Below are 21,410 nucleotides of genomic sequence, written 5' to 3'. Positions count from 1 at the left end.
ATTGAAGGTCAGATAAAGAGCTTCACAGATAAGGAAAAGCTAAAGGAGTTCATCACCACTAAACCAGTATTATACGAAATGCTGAAAGGTATCCTTTAAGAAGAGGAAGAAGAAAAAGGTAAAGATACAAATTGTGAACAACAAACATGCATCTATCAACAAGTGAATCTATGAATCAAGTGAATAAATAATCTGATGTACAGAATGAACTGGTGATTATAATGAATCAGGGACATAGAAAGGGAATGGACAGACTATTCTTGCGGGGGAAAGAGGAATGGGAGATGCGGGAAGAGACTGGACAAAAATCGTGCACCTATGGATGAGGACAGTGGGTGGGGAGTGAGGGCGGAGGGTGGGGCGGGAACTGGGAGGAGGGGAGTTATGGGGGGGGAAAAAAAGAGGAACAAATGTAATCTGAACAATAAAGATTTAATTAAAAATAAATAAAGAAAGAAAGAAAGAAAGAAAAAAAAGAAAAAAAAAGAAACATTTCATATTTAAAAGTACCAACTGTCATGTTATAATTAAGTGAAATAATCTATGCTTAACCAAAACACAGCAAGAAGAAAATGACTACTGCATTTAGTGGCAATATTCTGAAGACAAACAATACCATATTCTTGTTTACTATAAGTGGATAAAAATATTAGAAACAAGAAACCTAGGAGATATATGGTAGCATCAGCTACGATGAAGGATCTTCAATTTTGCACACTTTTTTTCTTCCTCTGGAAAGAAAAATTCTAAAATTCTTTCAATATTATTCAGAGAGAATCTGGGGACATAAATGTGTTTATTGGCAAGGTATAAAACCAATCCAGGAAAATAAAATTACCAGCTTAATAAAATTATTGCACACATTCTTTAAAAAATTATTCTTACTCATTTACTTGGAAATAATTTCAAATCTATAGAAAACTGAAAAAAAAAATAGGACAAAGAATATTGTACCCAACTTCACCTTTTGTTAATATTCTGCTGCTTTACCTAGTTCTATCTATTGATCTAATATTTTTCAATCACTTGCAAGTTCCATACATCATGACTCCTTGTACCTAACAATTTAGAGATATTCTCTTATATAACCACAGAGCAGTTATCAACATGAATAAATTTAACATTAATACTATACTTTTGTCTAATATTAATAACCCAATTGTTCAGGTGATCCAATAATGTCCTTTGTAATATTTTTTCCTAGAGTAAGAAATCTCATCTAAATGAGATGTTGCTTTCAGTTGCCATGTCTCTTTATTGCTTTTTAACAACTAGAACATTTCCACAGCCTTTCATTGTCTTTTACAACATGGACGTTTTTGAAGGATATTTTTTCCCCTCTGTTTTTTTAAAAATATATTTTATTGATTTTTTACAGAGAGGAAGGGAGAAGGATAGAGAGTTAGGAACATTAATGAGAGAGAAACATCGATCAGCTGCCTCCTGCACACCCTCCGCTGGGGATGTGTCTGCAACCAAGGTACATGCCCCTGACCGGAATCGAACCTGGGACCCTTTAGACCGCAGGCAGACGCTCTATCCACTGAACTAAACCGGCTAGGGCCTTCCTCTGTTTTTTGAAGAGAATGTTCATCATTTTGAGTGTGACTACTATTTCCTCATAACTGGATTCAGGTTATATATTCTTGGCTGAAATTCTTCATAGATGATGATGTGTGTGTTTCAGGGTATCACATATGGAGGTGCATGATAGGTATTTGTCCCTCATTGGTGAAGTTAATTTTGATCTCCTTGGTCAAGGTCTTTACTGACTTTTTTCTATTGTATATTATTCCATTCTATAATTAGGGCTTTTTTTCTTCCTTGTAATCATATGAAATCTATGAGGAGATACTATAAAACCATGCATATCTACTATTAACCAAAACTACCTCCTAGATTTAATATCCATTGATGAGTCTAGTCCAGTGGTCGGCAAACTGCGGCTTGCGAGCCACATGAGGCTCTTTGGCCCCTTGAGTGTGGCTCTTCCACAAAATACTGACTTTTGCGCATGGGCCACGAAGTTTCAATCGCACTGTATGTGTGCGTCCGCACATGGTATTTTTTTTTTTATTTTTTATTTTTATTTATTTTTTTATTGCTTAAAGCATTACAAAGGGTATTACATATGTGTCCTTTTTTTTTTTCCCCCCCGCCCTTGACAATACCCCGGCTTCCCCTACCCCCCAGTGTCTTATGTCCATTGGTTATGCTCATATGCATGCATACAAGCCCTTCAGTTGATCTCTTAACCCACTCCCTCCTGCCCCCCAACCCTCCCCGGCCTTCCCGCTGCAGTTTGACAATCTGTGTGAGGCAGCTCTGCCTCTGTATCTATTATTGTTCAAAAGTTTATAATGGTCTCTATTATCCATGAATGAGTGAGATCATGTGGTATTTTTCCTTCATTGACTGGCTTATTTCACTTAGCATAATGCTCTCCAGCTCCATCTATGCTGTTGCAAATGGTAAGAGTACCTTCTTTCTTACAGCAGCATAGTATTCCATCGTGTAGATGTACCACAGTTTTCTAATCCATTCATCTACTGATGGGCATTTAGGCTGTTTCCAGATCTTAGCTATGGTGAATTGCCGCACATGGTATTTTGTGGAAGAGCCACACTCAACGGGCCAAAGAGCCGCATGTGGCTCGTGAGCTGCAGTTTGCCAACCACGGGTCTAGTCTAAACCAGTCTTTACTTAGATGCACAATGATAATTTCCCAGCTCTCTCAGTTCTTGCACAGCTAGTTCTCACAAAGGTATGATGGTTGTTAACTTGATGTGTCTGTGAGAGAAGAGTTTGTAGCTTCCCAGTGAGTCATCTTGCTGACCCACATCTTTGCTTTTAAAGCACAATTTTTTTTTAAAACTTAAAGTTCTGCAAGATTCCCCACATACATTCAACATTTCATCACCTCCCTACCTTGGATGTCTGCTTATTTCAGTACACCTCTTTAATCACTTTAAATTGAACAAGTCCCACTGAAGGTCTTTTGCTACCAAATGTTCGTTCTTGTTCTGAGTGATGGACATCAAGATTTCTAAAATAGACTACTTTAATTCCCAGAGCATTTTTACCCCCCTCACCTGAGGATATGTTTACTGATTTCAGAGAGACAGAGAGAGACACAGAAAGAGAAACATCGATGTGAGAAAGAATCATTGATCAGTTGCCTCTTGTAGCACCCAGACCTGGGGATCGAACCTGAAACCTTTAATTGTACAGGATGATGCTCCAAACAAGTTGGCCACCTGGCCAGGGCCCAGAGCTTTGTTTTACATGATGAACTCAAACCATAGTCTATTCAACAAGTAAATAGCTTTCAATCTTCACATACTATAAGCCTATGAGGTTATACTTATAATTCGTACAGACGCATATGTGCTCTGTTCTCAGAGAATTATAGTTTTAGGGGTCTCCATTTTATGTCCTCTATCTCATTACATTTTGACTTTAGCCAAGATTCTGCTGTATCAGAATCTGTTCTGTTCAGTTAGTAAAGAAAAAAAAAGGAAAGTAATTTAAGACTTTTGCAGCATTTATTAACCTATGATTTGCCTTCAGGTCTATGAATAAGTGCATGCAATTTTATTGAGGCGTCCTGGCTCATAAATGCTCCTTTAAAGGTTTATTACAATAAAAACCTAATGGATAGAAAATACCTTTTTTACTCCATCCTTAACTATATGAAGTCTTAAGACTTTACCTCTCCATTTCAACCTAAGCTGTTTGACAAATTTTAGATTAACTGAGTACACACCTTATTACTGGAGCAAAAATGGAAAATAAACATCCTTTCTCGTTGCTGGATTATTATCAGAATCTACTGGGAGTGGTGGGAACAAGCAATTGAACCTATTGGCTAATTGCTAACAGAAGGAATGCTTAAGTGTCAATTATTGAAAAAAATAAAAATTATCCCTTTAGTCAGGCTTTCTTTAGTGCCCAGATGGATAATGCTGAACAACTCGTCTTTAATTGTTTAACTCAGTTATTTGGGTGGCTATTCTGTTCTAAACAATCTCTGCAGACCTCAAGACGGGGCGTTAGTACTTAAAAGTTAAGTACTCTATAAAATCACTTGATTGCTTTATGATAGAGACATCTGGTGATGCCTGCTTTCAAAATCTTCTAAGGAGAGGTGTTCTACTGCATGTTTTTTGGAGCAGAATTTGGGTGTTTGAAAAATGCCAAGTTAATATAGTAAAAATACCCCAAAACATTCAAACACCTGGAGGCTAAATAGCATGTTATTAAACAATGACTGTGTTACCAACGAGATCAAGAAAGAAATAAAAAACTTCCTGGAAACAAATGAAAATGAACACACAGCAACCCCAAATCTCTGGGACACAGAAAAAGCAGTCCTGAAAAGGAAGGTCATAGCACTACAGGCATACCTCAACAAACAAGAAAAATCAGTAATAAACTATTTAACCCTACAACTTAAAGAACTAGAAAGAGAACAAGAAAACCCCAGAGTAAGTAGAAGGAAGGAAATAATAAAGATTAGAGCAGAAATAAGTAACAGAGAGACTAAAAAAACAATACAAAAAAATCAATGAAACCAAGAGCTGGTTCTTTGAAAAGATAAACAAATTGATAAACTGTTAGCCAGACTCATCAAGAGACAACGAGAGGACCCAAATAAATAAAATCAGAAACAAAAGTGGAGAAGTAACCACTGACATCACAGAAATACAAAGGATTGTAAGAAAATACTATGAACAACTATATGCCAACATGCTGGACAATGTGGATGAAATGGACAAATTCCTAGAAAAATACAATCTCCCAAAACTAAATCAGGAGGAATAAGAAAACCTGAATAAGAGAATAACAATTGAAATAGAAGCAGTAATAAAAGAACTCCCAGCAAACAAAAGCTCAGGTCCAGATGGCTTCACAGGGAGTTTTACCAAACATTCAAAGAATTAACACCTATATCTTCAAACTATTTCAAAAAATTCAAGAGGAAGGAACCCTTCCAATCTTTTTCTATGAGTCCAGCATTGTCCTAATTCTAAAACCAGATAAAGACACTACAAAGAAAGAGAATTAGAGGCCAATATCCCTGATAAACAAGATGCTAAAATCCTCAATAAGATAGTAGCAAACGCATCCAGCAATATATTAAAAAGGTCATACACTATGACCTAGTGGGATTTATTCCAGGGATGCAAGGCTGGTACAATATTCACAAATCAATAAACGTGATACATCACATAAACAAACTGAAAGACAAAAATCACATGATCATATCAATAGATGCAGAAAAAGCATTTGACAAAATCCAACACCCATTTTTGATAAAAACTCTCAGCAAAGTGGGAATAAAGGGAGCATTATCTCAACATGATAAAGGCCAATATGACAAAACTACAGCCAACATCATACTCAATGGGCAAAAACTAAAACTATTTCCCCTAAGAACAGGAACAAGACAGGGATGCCCACTCTCACCACTCTTATTCAACACAGTACTAGAAGTTCTAGCCATAGCAATCAGATAAGAAGAAGAAATAAAAGGCATCCATATTGGAAAGGAGGAAGTAAAACCCTCATTATTCGCAGATGACATGATATTGTACATAGAAAACCTTTAGGACTCCACTAAAAAAACTACTAGATTTAGTAAATGAATTTGGCAATGTAGCAGGATACAAAATCAACACCCCAAAATCGATGGCTTTTTTATACAGCAATAATGAATCTTCAGAAAGAAATTAAACAAACAATCCAATTTACTATTGCAACAAAAAAATTAAGATACTTAGGAATAAACTTAACCAACGAGGCAAAAGACCTGTATTTGGAAAACTACAGGATATTGAAAAAAGAGATAGAAAAAGATATAAACAAATGGAAAAATATACCGTGTTCATGGGTTGGTAGAATCAACATCATTAAAATGTCCGTACTACACAAGACAATCTACAGATTCAATGCAATCCCTATTAAAATACCAATGGCATATTTCACAGAGCTAAAAACAAATATTCCAAAAATTTATATGGAATCAAAAGAGACCCCGAATAGTAGCAGCAATCATGAGGGGAAAAAAGCAAAGTTGGAGGAATCACAATACCAGATTTCAAGTTATACTGCAAAGCCACTGTAATCAAACAGCCTGGTATTGGCAAAAGAACAGGCACATCTGATCAATGGAACAGAACAGATAACCCAGAAATCGACTCAAGCCATTATGCTCAATTAATATTTGACAAAGGAGGAAAGAGCATACAATGGAGCCCAGGCAGTCTCTTCAATAAATGGTGTTGGGAAAATTGGACAGATACATGCAAAAAAATGAAACTAGACCACCAACTTACACCATACACAAGAATAAACTCAAAGTGGATAAAATACTTAATGTAAGTCATAAACCATAAAAATCCTAGAAGAAACCATAGGCAGCAAAATCTCAGACATCTCTATAGCAATATGTTTACTATGAGATATATCTCCTAAGGCAAAGGAGAAAATTAACAAATGGGTCTACATCAAAATAAAAAGTTTCTGCACAGCAAAAGAAACCATCAACAAAACAAAAAGAGAACCAACTCTATGGGAAAACATATTTGGCAATGATATATCTGATAAAGGGTTAATATCCAAAATATATAAGGAACTCACATAACTTAACAAAAGGAAGATAAACAATCCAATTAAAAAAGGAGCAAAGGAGCTAAATAGACACTTCTCCAAAGTGGACATACAAAAGCGAAGAGACATGAAAAAATGCTCAAGGTCACTAATCATCTGAGAGATGCAAATCAAAACGACAATGCGGTACCATCTCATACCTGTCAGAATGACTACCATCAACACATCAAAAAGTGACAAGTGCTGGCGAGGATGTGGAGAAAAGGGAACCCTCATACACTGCTGGTGAATGCAGACTGGTGCAACCATTATGGAAAGCAGTATGGAGTTTCCTAAAAAAATTAAATATCGATCTGCCATTTGACCCAGTGATCCCACTTCTAGGAATATATCTTAAGAAACCAAAGCACTGATCAGAAAGAATATATGCACCCCTGAACTCATAGCAGCACAATTTACAATAGCTAAGATCTGGAAATAGCCCAAGTGCCCATCAGTAGAGGAGTGGATAAAAACACTATGGTACATTTACACCATGGAATACTATGCAGCAGTACAAAAGAAGAATCTGTTACCCTTTGAGACAGTATGGAGGGACCTGGAGAGTATCATGCTAAGTGAAATAAGCCAGTCAGAGAAAGACAAGTATCACATGATCTCACTCATATGTGGAATCTAAGTAACAAAATCAACTGATGAACGGAGTGGATCCAGAGACATGGAAGCAGGAACAGAGTGAGGAATCTAAGAGGGAAGTTGGGGGAGGGTGAGTGGGTGGGAGGTAATCAACCAAAGACCTTAAATGCATATATGCATAACCCATGCTGAAGGCCTGGGGCAGGGAGAAGGGGGGTGTGGGGGCAGGCTGGAGGGGGTCAATGGGGGAAAAAAGGGACATATGTAATTCTTTCAACAATAAAGAATTATTTTTTAAAAAGTGTACCCTTGAAACGTTTATATAAAAAAGAAAAGAAAAATGCCAAGTTAAACTATTTAATTTGCATAATAAAACATCAGCTTTGTCATCTATAAATCTGAAAAAGCATGTAGTGATTCTTTTAATTGATAACCAGGGTACCTGGACTTCTATAGTGACCTTCATTTTTATTTTTCAATCTTTGCTTCTTTGAATATCGAAAACTTGGCTGACAACAATTGATATCCAAGAGTAATAATCTAATGAAAATATTAGTCAATTATTTCCCAAGCCAAATATTACCCCAGTAACATGCCCGACCATTAGAAACTACTTTATTCTTTTAGTTTTGATATAATTATCTTTACAGAACTATTACTTAGTCTTATGTTTTTAACCTTTATTGTGTATCAATGAGAAGTGACTATATACATAACATCTCTTCTAGAAAATTGTCATCAAACATAGTATAGATTATGCTGTTTAATTTTATTAAAAAATTGGAGCTTGTTCAATTCTTTATTAGAGTTCAGTACCAGGATACAGTTATCTGTCCTAAATGGTATACTTTTTTTATGAGGCAATAAATGAGTTGCAACTGGTTGTATTCTCCAATTTCCAGGAAACTCAAAGCTAATTTTACACTCAGTTGCAATGCCATGTTTTAGACTAGCCTGTTTTGTCTTGCTTGTCCTTCCCTTCTGTCCTTTCCCACCCATTTCCTTCTCTTACCTTTTCTCTTTTATTTTCTTGTGAAGAGGGCATATTTTATCTTTCTATCACTATCTTGGCTACTTTTTATTTTATTTTTATTTATTTATTTATTTTTAATCCTCACCCGAGGATATTTTACCATTGATTTTTAGAGAGAGTGGAAAAGCGAGGGACAGAGAGAAATATCGATATGAGAGAAGCACATTGATTGGTTGCCTCCTTCATGAGCCCCGACCAGAGCCCGAGCCTGGGAGGAGCCTGCAACTGAGGTATTTACGGTTCCCTTGACCGGAATCGAACCCGGGACCCTTCAGTCTGCAGGCTGACGCTCCAGCCACTGAGCCAAACTAGCTATGGCTTGGCTATTTTTTTAAAAAATATATATTTTTATTGATTTCAGAGAGGAAGGGAGAGGGAGAGAGATAGAAACATCAACGATGAGAGAGAACCATTGATCGGTTGGTTGCCTCCTGCACGCCCCCAACTGGGGACCGAGGCTGCAACCCGGGCATATGCCCTTGACTGGAATCGAACCTGGGACCCTTCAGTCCGCAGTCCAACGCTCTATCCACTGAGCCAAACCAGCTAGGGCTACTTTTTAAACATATCTTTTACTGTGACCTCTCTCTGATGCTATTTGGAAGTGTCATAAGTAATAAAGCCAGGTAACGTGTTGGGAGACCCATGGCTGTTTCAGGAGTCTCAAAGGCTTATTTGCAGGAGGTCTGGGAGACTGCAGGGATTGTGCCCGTGTGCCATCCAGGTTTTAATGTGCCATCTAAATGAAAGGCACACCTCCAGCTCAGTACGCAAGTGCTGGTGATTTTTAACCCAGTGTAACTTGCGTTGGTCCCTTACCTTCTTTTCTCAAAGGTGCTTTAATAATTCAGTCCTTACTTGGCATAAATTTCCTTTTCAGATGAAGAGGTTTACTCCCATTTGCTAGTGCACCCTTACATTCTCCCTCAGGTTTGTTGAAGTGGTTCTCAATCTTAGGAAAGCTACCTCATCATCCCATAGGAGTCTGCCCATATTTTACCTATCTTTGAAAGCTAACCTAATTTCATTGCTTTCTAATGACTTTTCAGGTTCCATGAGCCAGAAGGAATGCACGTATTGTCTAACAATACCCTGGAATATTTCTTCCTCTTTTCCCTTAACTGTTAAATTATATACTTTTATTTAGTTTTCACAGACTTTAGCCTGGTCTGCACCTATGCCGTTAGCTCTTTGAAAGAAGGGACCCTATTATCCAGTGCTTTGGATCTCCCCATTTTGCTTTAAAAATTGTAATCATCTGCTATATTTCTATACAGAATGAGTATTGTTTTATTAAAAAAATGGTTTATTTGGTAATTTTGAAAAGCTTATATCTACTCCATAAGTTTTTACATCTTTTAAACATATTTGATATAATAAAAATGATTGTCTTTTAAAAATAGTTCTAAATACTCCAAAAATTTATATGGAATCAAACAAGACCCCAAATAGTCACAGCAATCTTGAGAAAGAAGAACAAAGTTGGAGGGATCACAATACCAGATATCAAGATACCAGATCACAATACCAGATATATTACAAAGCCACTGTACTCAAAACAGCATGGTACTGGCACAAGAATAGGCATATAGACCAATGGAACACAACAGAGAACCCAGAAATCGATCCAAGATGATATGCTCAATTAATATTTGACAAAGGAGGAAAGAGCATATAATGGAGTCAAGACTGTCTCTTTAATAAATGATGTTGGGAAAATTGGACAAATACGTGCAAAAAAATAAAACTAGACCACCAACTTGCACTATACACAAGAATAAACTCAAAATGGATAAAAGACCTAAATGTAAGACGTGAAACCATAAAAATCCTAGAAGAAGCCATTGGCAGCAAAATCTCAGACATCTCTTATAGCAGTATCTTTACAGATACATCTCCTAGGACCGTGGTCGGCAAACTGTGGCTCGAGAGCCACATGCGGCTCTTTGGCCCCTTGAGTGTGGCTCTTCCTAAGCCTTAGGAGTACCCTAATTAAGTTAATAACAATGTACCTACCTATATAATTTAAGTTTAAAAAATTTGGCTCTCAAAAGAAATTTCAATCGTTGTACTGTTGATATTTGGCTCTGTTGACTAATGAGTTTGCCAACCACTGTCCTAGGACAATGGAAACTAAGGAAAAATAAACAAATGGGACTACGTCAAAATAAAGAGCTTCTGCACAGCAAAAGAAATCATCAACAAAATAACAAGAGAGACCACTGCATGGGGGAACATATTTGCCAATGTTATATCCCAATGATACATCCGATAAGGGGCTAACTTCCAAAATTTACAGGGAACTCATACAACTTAACAAAAGGAAGACAAACAATCCAATTAAAAAATGGAAAAGGACCTAAATAGACATTTCTCCAAAATGGACATACGAAAGGCCAAGAGACATATGAAACAATGCTCATCCGAGGGATGCAAATCAAAACGACAATGAGGTACCACCTCACACCTGTCAGAATGGCTGTCATCAACAAATCAACAAATGACAAATGTTAGTGAGAATATGGAGAAAAGAAACCCTCATACACTACTGGTGGGAATGCAGACTGGTGCAGCCTCTGTGCAACAGTATGGAGTTTCCACAAAAAACTAAAAATGGAACTCCCATTTGACCCAGTGATCCCACTTCTAGGACTATATCCCAAGAAACTAGAAACACCAATCAGAAAGGATATATGCACCCCTATGTTCATAGCAGCACAATTTACAATAGCTAAGATTTGGAAACAGCCTAAGTGCCCACTTGCTGATAAATGGATTAAAAAGCTGTGGTACATCTATATAATGGAAAACTATGCAGCTGTAGAAAAGAAAGAACTCTTACCATTTGCAACAGCATGGATGGAACTAGAGAGCATTATGCTGAGCCAGTGGTTTTCAACCTTCCTAATGCCGCGACCCTTTAATACAGTTCCTCATGTTTTGGTGACCCCCAACCATAAACTACTTCATAACTGTAATTTTGCTACTGTTATGAATCGTAATGTAAATATCTGATATGCTATATGTGTTTTCCAATGGTCGCGACCCACAGGTTGAGAACTGCTGTAAGCGAAGTAAGCCAGTCAGAGAAAGATAAATATCACATGATCTCACTCATACGTGGAATCTAATGAACAACATAAACTAATGAACAAAAATAGTCCTGGAGACATTGATCAGACTGTCAAACCTCAGAGGGAATGTAGGGGAGGGTAGGGCGGGGGGAGATCAACCAATGAACTCATGTGTGTATGTGCATAACCCATGGACATAGACGGTAGGGTGGTGAGGGCTTGGCGGGGGAAAGGGGAGATTGGAGAGGGCAATGGGAGAAAAAAGGGACATATGTAATACTTTCAACAATAAAGATTTATTAAAAAAATAAAAATAGGAGTTCTAACATATTTTAACTTAAGAATCTGTTTGAAACTAATCCATATTTTAAAAATTAAAATGATCAAAATATCTATGTCAACATGTCCTACATTTGAGTGTAATCTGACACTTTTTTCTTTCCTCTGTAGGATGGCTAATATTTACAGGGTGTGTGCTAAGTACTTGGCTGGCCTCTTTAGACTCCTCATTACAACCTTTATGAGGTGTGCTAGCACTTAGAGAATCCTGCCTCTCAGACCATCGGCTTCACAACCAACCGATGCCTGTGATATTCCTTGGTCACTGGAAGAGCATGGTACAGGAAGGTTCACTTTTAGGTTTCTTAAGATAAATTATGCAGATTTTAACAAAAGTAGGGCATGGAATAATGAGATGTTTTGCAATCTTTATATCTCCCTCTATGGTCATGAGAAAGTTCGCTTGTCACTTTTTAATATTTCTATTACAAACTAGAGGGAGCATTGAATCTCATTGCTGTCAATCATCTCAGATTTAAAGAAGGTGGGCAGACCTGCTTCAGGGAAAGAGGCAACCAGGTCCTGTTTATAGAAATTGATTGAAAGCAAACTTTTTTTTTTTTTTGGTCTGCCTTCCTAAGATGGGGAACCAGGTATTTATAGCTCAACATGTAAAACATTTCAAGGGAGGAAACTTTAGCAGTAATGGCCTGAAAATCCAACATGAGTGCTTTTTGTTTATTAATATTATCTTAAAAAGGAAATAAAAAGGACTTTGTTGAAGAAAAAGCTCGAGTAGATGTTTGTCTTTGGAGTTTTTAACCTTTGTCTCACAACCTTATAAAAAGTAGTAATCATTAACTTAAGACTTGGCAAGGAGAATGGACTGTCCCTGAACTTTGGCCCCAAATTCCTCCACAGCAGAGATCTTTACATATCCCCTTTTCACATGTGAGAAGTCTGATATTCAGGAAAGTTAAGTTTACTTGCCCAAGATCCAAGGTTAGGAAATGACAGTTGTGTATATTTTTTTCTTAAGACTCACTAGCAACATCTATTCCTTTTGATACTCAAAAAGCATAATGTTGCCTGCTGGTGTGGCTCAGTGGTTGAGTGTTGACATATGAACCAGGAGGTCATGGTTTGATTCCCAGTCAGGGCACATGCTGGATTTTGGGCTTGATCCCAATAGTGGGCGTGCAGGAGGCAGCTGATTAATGATTTACTCTCATCATTTGTTTCTATCCCCTCCTCCCTCTCCCGTCCTCTCTGAAATCAGTAAAAATATGTTTTAAAAAAGCATAATGTTTATATAACCTTTAGCATTGTTACATATAATTCACTTTCTCACTTATAGTTTAGCAGGTTGTATTGAGAAGCACAGAAAGAAGACTAAGAAATTAAAATGTGTGTTCCTAGGAATCATAGCTAGCGCCCATTTATTTTTTACTTTTAAAAAGTATTATAAACTGTAGGAAAAGAGGATCTAGTTCACATATAATCACACTAGAGGCCTGGTGCAGGACATCCGGGGGTGGTGATGGGGGGAGGGGTGTCTCTCAGCCCGGTCTGCATCCTCTTGCAGTCCAGGACCCCTTGGGGGATGTACACCTGCTGGCTTAGGCCCGCTCCCTAAACTGGCAGGCAGACATCCCCCAAGGGGTCCTTAGCACTGCCATGGAGGTGGGAGAGGCTCCCGCCACCGCTGCTGCGCTCGCCAGCCATGAGCCCGGCTTCTGGCTGAGTGGCGCTCCCCCTGTGGAAGCACACTGACCACCAGGGGGCAGCTCCTGCGTTGAATGTCTGCCCCCTGGTGGTCAGTGAGCATCATAGCAACCGGTCATTCCGCTGTTTGGTCAATTTGCATATTAGGGTTTTATTATATAGGATTCCTGGTAATCATCACAATGGGATTGAAAGTGGGGAAACAAAGACTAAAGCTGTTTCATTTTTCTATAAAGAAAGCAAGTGCATTCCCACATGGCTAAATGCACCTGAAAACCGTCACACAGCCTGGCCGGTGTAGCTCAGCATTTGAGCTTGATCTGTGAACCAGGAGGTCACGGTTTGATTCTCAGTTGGGGCACATGGCCGGGTTTAGGGCTCGATCCCTGGTGGGGGTCATGCAGGAGGCAGCCGGTCAATGATTCTCTCTCATCACTGATGTTTCTCTCTCTCTCTCCCTCTTACTTCCTCTCTCAGAAAATAATTAAAAATATATAAAAAGCTATAGCCGGTTTTCTCAGTGGTTAGAGCATCAGCCTGTGGACTGAAGGGTCTCAGGTTTGATTCTGCTAAAGGGCGCATACCTTGGTTGCAGGCTCAATCCCTGGCCCTGGCTGGGGCAGTTTAGGAGGCAACCAATCAATGTGTCTCTCTCACCTCAATGTTTCTCTGTCTCTCCCCCTTCCTTCCACTCTTTCTAAAATCAAAGAAAAAAATATCCTTGGGTGAGGAGGAACAACAATAACAAAAGGAAAACAGGCACACAGTAATGATTTTTGAAAGCTCCGTCTATAGTGCTATGGACCCATTTTGCTATTATTAGGAAGACCAAAGGCTTGGCAGGAGAGCACCCCATGTGTCAGGAAGGCTTGAAGAATTGAACTTCTCCATGAGCTTGAATTAATTGCAATGAAAACTAGGGCAATTCAGCGGTTCTCAACCTGTGGATCGGGACCATCAGAAAACACATATAGCATATCAGATATTTACATGACGATTCATAACAGTAGCAAAATTACAGTTATGAAGTAGCAACGAAAATAATTTTATGGTTGGGGGTCACCACAACATGAGGGACTGTATTAAAGGGTCGCGGCATTAGGAAGGTTGAGAACCACTGGTAACTGAACCACAAAGTACCCTTGACATCAAGGGACTAAGTAGCTTAAACATGTGTTTGTTTCATTCAAAATGCCAGCATGTGCATGGGTTTCTTTACCTTAAGGAATGAGAAATGAATGGAAGGAAAATTGCACCATGGATGGAAAGAATGTAAGAAAAATGGAAACATTTTCAGTACTTGGTAGCCTGAAAGTTAAAACCACACATATTATGGAATCTCATTTGGCTAAATGTCAATGATACGTAAGAGCTAGAATTTAGTAGTATAAAACTGTTCCAAGGAAAAAAAGCAATTCACCAATAATGTGGGGAAAAATAAATGGAGAGGAGAGATTGTATGACCCAGGAAATGTTATATGTGTAGTTGGAACTAATAAATTCTAGCAGGAAAGAGCAATAACACAGAAGAAAAGAGCAAATGAGCAAAATTTGTGTGTGAGAAAAGAAATGGGGCATATTTCCTATCTCAGAAAATAATCATAAACCAGAATTCTGCCTAAATTGAATGTTTTAATGACTAAGCTAGATTGCAAAATATTCTACCCCTGTTTAACCTATTATGATTTATTTTTAATTTAAGATCAACAGTCCTTGTGAAATATCCAACCCAGATGCTGTTGTTTGACAAGCATTCTTCACCTTCAGTTTCATTTTTGAAGCTGGTTTAGGGCTTCTGGGTGTTTAAAAACACTTCTCTGAGCTAGTTCCTGGGTCGGACAATGTGACAATTGTGAATTCATGTACTTCTGGAACTAGGCTCAGATATTTTGAATCGTTTTTGGTGGCTAGGATCCTTTATGCCATCGGGTTCAAGTGGTCTATTGACATTTTATTACCACAGCACTGTACCTCGTGGAATTCCAAAGAAGTTTGGGATGAGGTCCCAGTGAAAGAAAATATGCTGTAGGTGAATGTTTTAAGGGACTTGAAGGATCACTTTTTTTCCCAATGGCAAGTCAATCTTAGAGTAAGGGGTAGATAAAATAATATTTTACTACTTAAATTAGAATGCTAGTATAAAAAACTTCCCCCGGCCACTCTCTTCTCAGACATATACACATACTTTAAAATACTTTAGACAATTTAAAATATGGGGACAAGGACATTTTATTAATCAATTCTGCATACCACAGACTGCACAAATTTCCACTTATTTCATATGATGGCTAGCTTTTATATTTTGATTATGAAATGCTATATAATAAAAGGCTAATATGCAAATAGACTGAACAGCGGAACAACCGAACAACTGAACAACCAATCACTATGACCTGTGCTGACCACCAGGGGGCGTGCACAGAACATGGCAGGCGTCGGCCACAGCAGGATGGTGGAGCAGGTGAGTGGGGGCACCAGACCAAGGCAGGGTGCCAGTCACTGTCATTGGGGCAAGCCTCTGGTGGTTACTGAAAATTCTTTGCTCCTGTGTGCCAGGGTCCCGCCCTGCTCCAGCCCTGCTTGCACCCGCTGCCAGCACCAGAGCCACTGCTTGCACATGCTGCTGGCCCCGGTTGCTTGGCGCTGTCAGTGGGTGTGAGCAGTGGCTGCCATTCCCAATTGCCCCTGAGGGCTTCTCCACTTCCCTCTGGTCCTGAGGGGTGATCAGGGCAGCAGCTGCCACTTGCACCTGCTGCTGGCGCCGGCCCCAATAGTTCCACGCTGTCAGCGGGTGCGAATGGGGCTGGCACCATCAGTGTGTGGGTGCAGCGGGGGTGGGGCTGCGGGCAGACAGGGGACCAGGGGCCCTGGTGGGAGGGGGCATGGAGGATGGGCTGACACCTGTCCCTGTGCCCACCGCAGCCTCGTGGCCCACGGTTCCATTCAAGGTGCACGAATTCGTTCATTGAGCCCATAGTAAAAATATAAAAGCTGGCGTCACACAAAATGTAAAAGCTAGTGGTTTCATGGGGTAATGTGAAACTCACTAGATTGGCGGTATGAAGACTTATATCCTCCCTCAGTCCTGCTCAGTCACAGTTTTGATCTTAACTTCTTTCAAGGTAAAATAATTAGGATTAAGTGATTTTTAAGGCTCTTTTCAACCCTAATATTTGACAACTTATTTAAAGACAAATTTTGGTTTTGAAGATATTTGGCTTTTAGTGATTATGCTTTCTTAGACCACTAGAGTGTGGTTGTTGTTGATAAAATGTTACCTCTACATTGTTGGTTCCTATGTTATATTTACTAAAGGAATAGCTATTATGAGGGACTGCGATCATCTAGAAAATACAGAGTTTTTGCTGATGATCTACTGTGCCTTTAAACTTCAAAAATCTGGCCTCCCCGACTGTTACTATCACCAGTCCTTATGTTAACTTGTCCTATTATTTCTCTCAGGTTCTAGTAGCTATTCCTATGGAAGTTATAGAGGTAAAGTTTGGAGTATTTTATTGTTCACTAAAATAAAAAACTATTTCTTAAAAATTGTCCCTATCCATTTTTACTATTTTAGAACTATTAAGTTGAAATGTATAACAGAGTTTGTATTCTATACTATAGGATGGGTAATAGAGATTCAACAACAATACACAAAAATAGGCACAGTCATTGCTCTCAGTTCTATGAAGGAGAAGGCTTCCCTAAAGAAGTAAGGCCTGAGTGAAAACCTGAAGGATAAGTAAGTGTTAGCTGGGTGTGGAGGCTGGGGTAGGGGTCAGGGAATTACAGGAGGAAATGAAATGCAGTTGGAATTCCTGCTTGTAGTTTGGGGTTGACAGGCAATAGATAACCATGTTCCTTGTTCTGCCAGTGTTGGCTGAGTGGTAGGTGGTCTAGGAAGAGGAGCCTGAGCTATTTGGCTGCAAGGAGGACAGTGGAGGGATGACTGCGGCCCATCTCTATTAAGGAGGGCACAAGCCTGCCCTGTTCCACTTACCCGCTCCTACCCCAGAGCGCGCTTGTGATGTGGAGGAAACACGTAAGGTCTTATGCAAGCTACGAAATAAAGAGGGGAGAGCGCTGATCTAGAAGTACGCTTAGCACTAGCCAAGCCCATGTGGGGAGCACTCAGGAGACTGTGTGGAGCACTCAAAGGCACTGCCATAACTCGCCCCAGTGTTAAGGATATGATCAATCATAGGTATAAGGAAGAACAGTAAAGCTGATGAGATCTGGAACACTGAAAGCTCCTTATCGTTCCCACTGGACTTGGACCATTTCATCCCTCAAACTTCTCTCCCTTTGAACCAGAGCTGACGTATCTTCCTCTTGCTACTCCTGAGAGTTTCGTGTCAGTGGTACAGAAGGTACAGAAGGGAGAAGATCAAAGATGGAGCCTTGTTCTGAAATTGAGTTACGAACCCAAGTTCACTTGACTGGACTGCGCTTAGCACAAAACATCTAGAATGTTTAGACTAAACAGATAGGGGACTTAGAGTTAATAAACTACAACAATTCTGAAAACAAAGCCCTATTTGTGTACTACTGAACTGTGAGGACTCTTTTATCTGTGAACTATAATGTCACATATCTGGGGGGAAAAGAGTAGAAACTTTTATTATCATATATACTTCATTTTACTTTTCCCAAAGGAAACTGACTTAGTTAAATTTGTGGACAGCATGAGCTGAAATTCGGCCTTACCTTGTTCACAATGGACACCAGTGGTTCCCAGAGGACAGGAACAGGTGTACCCATGAGGCAATGAGACACAAGTTGACCCTTTGCCACAGTGGTGTGGAGGGTCATGTTCAGGGTCACAGGTGGAAACTGTCTCCGTGCAGAAGGCTCCTTTCCACCCAGTGGGGCAGTCACAGCTGCAGGTTGAGAAAGAAGACAGCACGATTTGAGCACTTGATTTGAACAGAGCTAATGACTGCTTATGGGACTATTGCACTCCACATCAAGGATTTTAAAAGGTTCAGGGCACGGAAATGAAGAGAGAATTTTATAAGAATCATTTCTTTGGACAAAGCAGCATTGTTAAGTCCCTCTCTTCGCTCCAAGGAGGAAGACTGTGAATGGAGTTGCTGCCTCCTAACCTTCAGCCTTGAGAAAAGAAATTCCCCTTGAGATGTGTTCTGTGCCATTGTTGACACCCAGGCCCAGGTCCTGGGGCTGCAGAAGAAACTGCAGACCCCTTCAGAGACAGGCAAATGGTAGCAAATCCCAGGATGGGTTGTGGCCCTCTGGGAGAGGCTCAGCTTGGGCACATAGGAAAGGGATCTTGCCCAGAGGGTGTCTTGGTGCTGAAGAGAACTTGGCAGTAAGAGGCAGTCACTTAGTGACTAGAACAGGATCTGAGGGGTACCAGGGAGCACCCAGTGTGAAGAGAGACCTTGTCTGGGTTGAGAGAGTGATCTTGGGAGGAGCCCAGCAGGGGAGTCTCGGATGGACCCACTAAAGGTAGACTTGCCCGATAAAATGCAGGGCATCTAATGAAATTCAAGTGTCAGATCAACAATGAATAAGTTTTATTATAAGTACGTCCCATATAATATTTGAGATATATTTATATTAAAAATTATTGTTTATCTGCAATTCAAAATTATCTGAATGTTCTGTATTCCTCCTCTTACCCCCCTAAATCTGGTCACCTTATGCTAAGGGCACATAAGAGAAAGGGTTAGGTTTACTAATAAATCCCCATCAGGCCCAGAGAGCACTGAACTGTCAGGCAACAGTGTGAGTCAAGGAAGCGCCTTCCAGGATGTGGTGTGGGGCACAGACTGGGGAAAGAGCAGTAGCAGATCGTGCACACCTCCTTCAGAGGCCTTCCATTCATGCCACTGGCGGGGCAGGATTTAGTCTTGAAGACCGGAGTGCTGTTAGTATTTTGAAGTGGGCCCTTTGGATCAGTGAAATGAGAGTGTATTTGTGAATTAAAGTGCCTATTAATGGAGTTAAAGCAGAAAATTCAACTGACTTCCCCTGTTCATTAACTTTCCTCTCACAATTTTGTATGTAATAGTTGAATATTATTTCACCGAATGGATGAAATACACTTCATTTTTGTTGCCACTTTTGAGATATGCTTAAACATTTTCACATTCTACAAACAATAGTTTGATAAAAGTCTTATAGCTAAATCTTTGTGCAACCCTGGGATAAATTCAAATATCATCATGACTTCTAGGCTTGGATATATATTCCAACCTGCCCTCCATAATAACTGTAACAATTGACATTCCCATCTCAGCAAATGAGAATGCTCCTGAAATAATAGGTGCATATATAATTGAAAATATGGAACATTTTTATAAGCTTCTTATTCTTTATAGACTCATTTATTAAAATAAAAATGATTCAGTGTCTACCTACACATATTTATCAAGAACATACTGATCTCAAATTCTTAGGTTTTCTTTTTTATTTTATTTTATTTTTGATGTTTTCTTTTAGTATTGGGCAGTTTAATCAAATTTATGCTTCACCAAAATATCTCCTCCTCCTCCTCCTCCTCCTCCTCCTCCTCCTCCTCCTCCTCCTCCTCATTATTTTAGTGTTTACTATGTGCATAGCGTGCGCAGATGTGTAAGGTGTGAGCCTGCCAGCTGAGAGGAGTGTGCTGGGGGAAAGCACCGCTGGGCAGCATATGCTGAGGAGCACAGTGAGCCGCACAGAGAATGCGGCCGGAATCCAGAAGCCAGCACGGGGAGGAACTCAGGATGAGAACGTGACATCACACCACATGTTCACCAACGCACTGTTGGACTGTGGTCTAGGAAGGTTTGAAAACAAAGATTCTCTCTATCAGGAACTGACAAATAGAGGCACAGGCACATAGATACAATAAGCAGAGAAATCTTCCTTCACCGTGAGCCATACAAACATCCTATTTAAGGAAATGGCAATATCCTCAGACACGTCTGTCGGTTGCCATTTTGTGTATGTGTATGTAATAGTTGTGCAAAATACAAGTTTGAAAAGTTGTATAAGGTTTTCCAAAACGGAGAAAAACAAAATATAAAGTTAACCTGCTACAAAATTACATAATGATTTTGATTACTGTTTGACAATCAGAAGGCATAAAATATGTAAAGACATTTTATACAAAATAGACTGTCCTACCAATTTCATAAAATAAAAACTAGTTTTAATTCTTATTAAAGAATTTTTATATAAAATATTTTAAATTCTAATGTAATGACTTTTTCATGATGATTGCACCATCTAGTGGTTCATTTTTATCTTCTAGGGGAAAAAAAAACAAAGCTAAGAACAAAATCTCATTGTATTATAGACAGTCATGGCCATGATAAAATATTTTTATGTTAAATATAGCTTAAATCACATTAAGCAATATAATACAGATACCATAATTTTATTTGAAAGATGGTAAATAAAATAAGTGCTCATATGATTTCTTTTGAATTTTTAGCTCTCAAGCAACCCACTATATCTACAAAGATTTAGAAAACCACTTTTAAACATCATATACTACTTTTTTACATTAGATTTTAAAAGATTTTTTTTTGTCAGAATGATTTTGTACAAGCACAGATTTTTCTTTTTCTTTCCTCCCTTGCTTCTTTAGAGCCCTGTGACATGTAGTCTCAAATCGTTTTTCATTATTCTCCACTTTGGGTAATGATATATACCCTGTCCTGAAGAAGAACAGGTTTTGGAGAAGGATGTATAGAGGTGGCATGCCCATAAAGTGGAAAAAGTAGAAAAAAAAAGAGAGGTAGATATTAATTCATTTAAACCAAACATGCACGCACACACGCACGCACGCATGCACATGGTGGGGCAAACGTAGGTTTACAGTTCTGAGCATGCAAAACACAGAGTTTATTCTCGCATTAATATTTATTAGTTACTGTATTATTTTTATATGAACTGTAAACCTACTTTTGCCCCACGCCATATATTTGTACATGCTAAGTGTCTGCCACTGTGCTCAGCACTGAGGATTCCACAGCACATAAGACCCCATTTCTGGCCTCATGAACTTGCTGTTTGTTGGAGGGATCCGATTAGTAAGC

The 21,410-nt window shown here is 39.1% G+C and overlaps 1 protein-coding gene across 1 annotated transcript in view; it reads right to left on the bottom strand.

Moving 5' to 3' along the window:
• The window catches only part of EYS (eyes shut homolog), a 1,239,289-nt gene that overhangs the window by 26,050 nt on the left and 1,191,829 nt on the right, over positions 1-21,410 (bottom strand). The window contains 1 exon segment of the mRNA XM_070419099.1: positions 18,067-18,239. Within this exon segment, the coding sequence (XP_070275200.1) occupies positions 18,067-18,239 (173 nt within the window).

The sequence above is a fragment of the Myotis yumanensis genome, unplaced genomic scaffold (genome assembly GCF_028538775.1).
Source record: "Myotis yumanensis isolate MYYU_CA2020_CCGP unplaced genomic scaffold, mMyoYum1.0.hap1 SCAF_6, whole genome shotgun sequence".
Classification (NCBI taxonomy): Eukaryota; Metazoa; Chordata; class Mammalia; order Chiroptera; family Vespertilionidae; genus Myotis; species Myotis yumanensis.
This window is presented reverse-complemented; position numbering and strand designations above follow the sequence as displayed.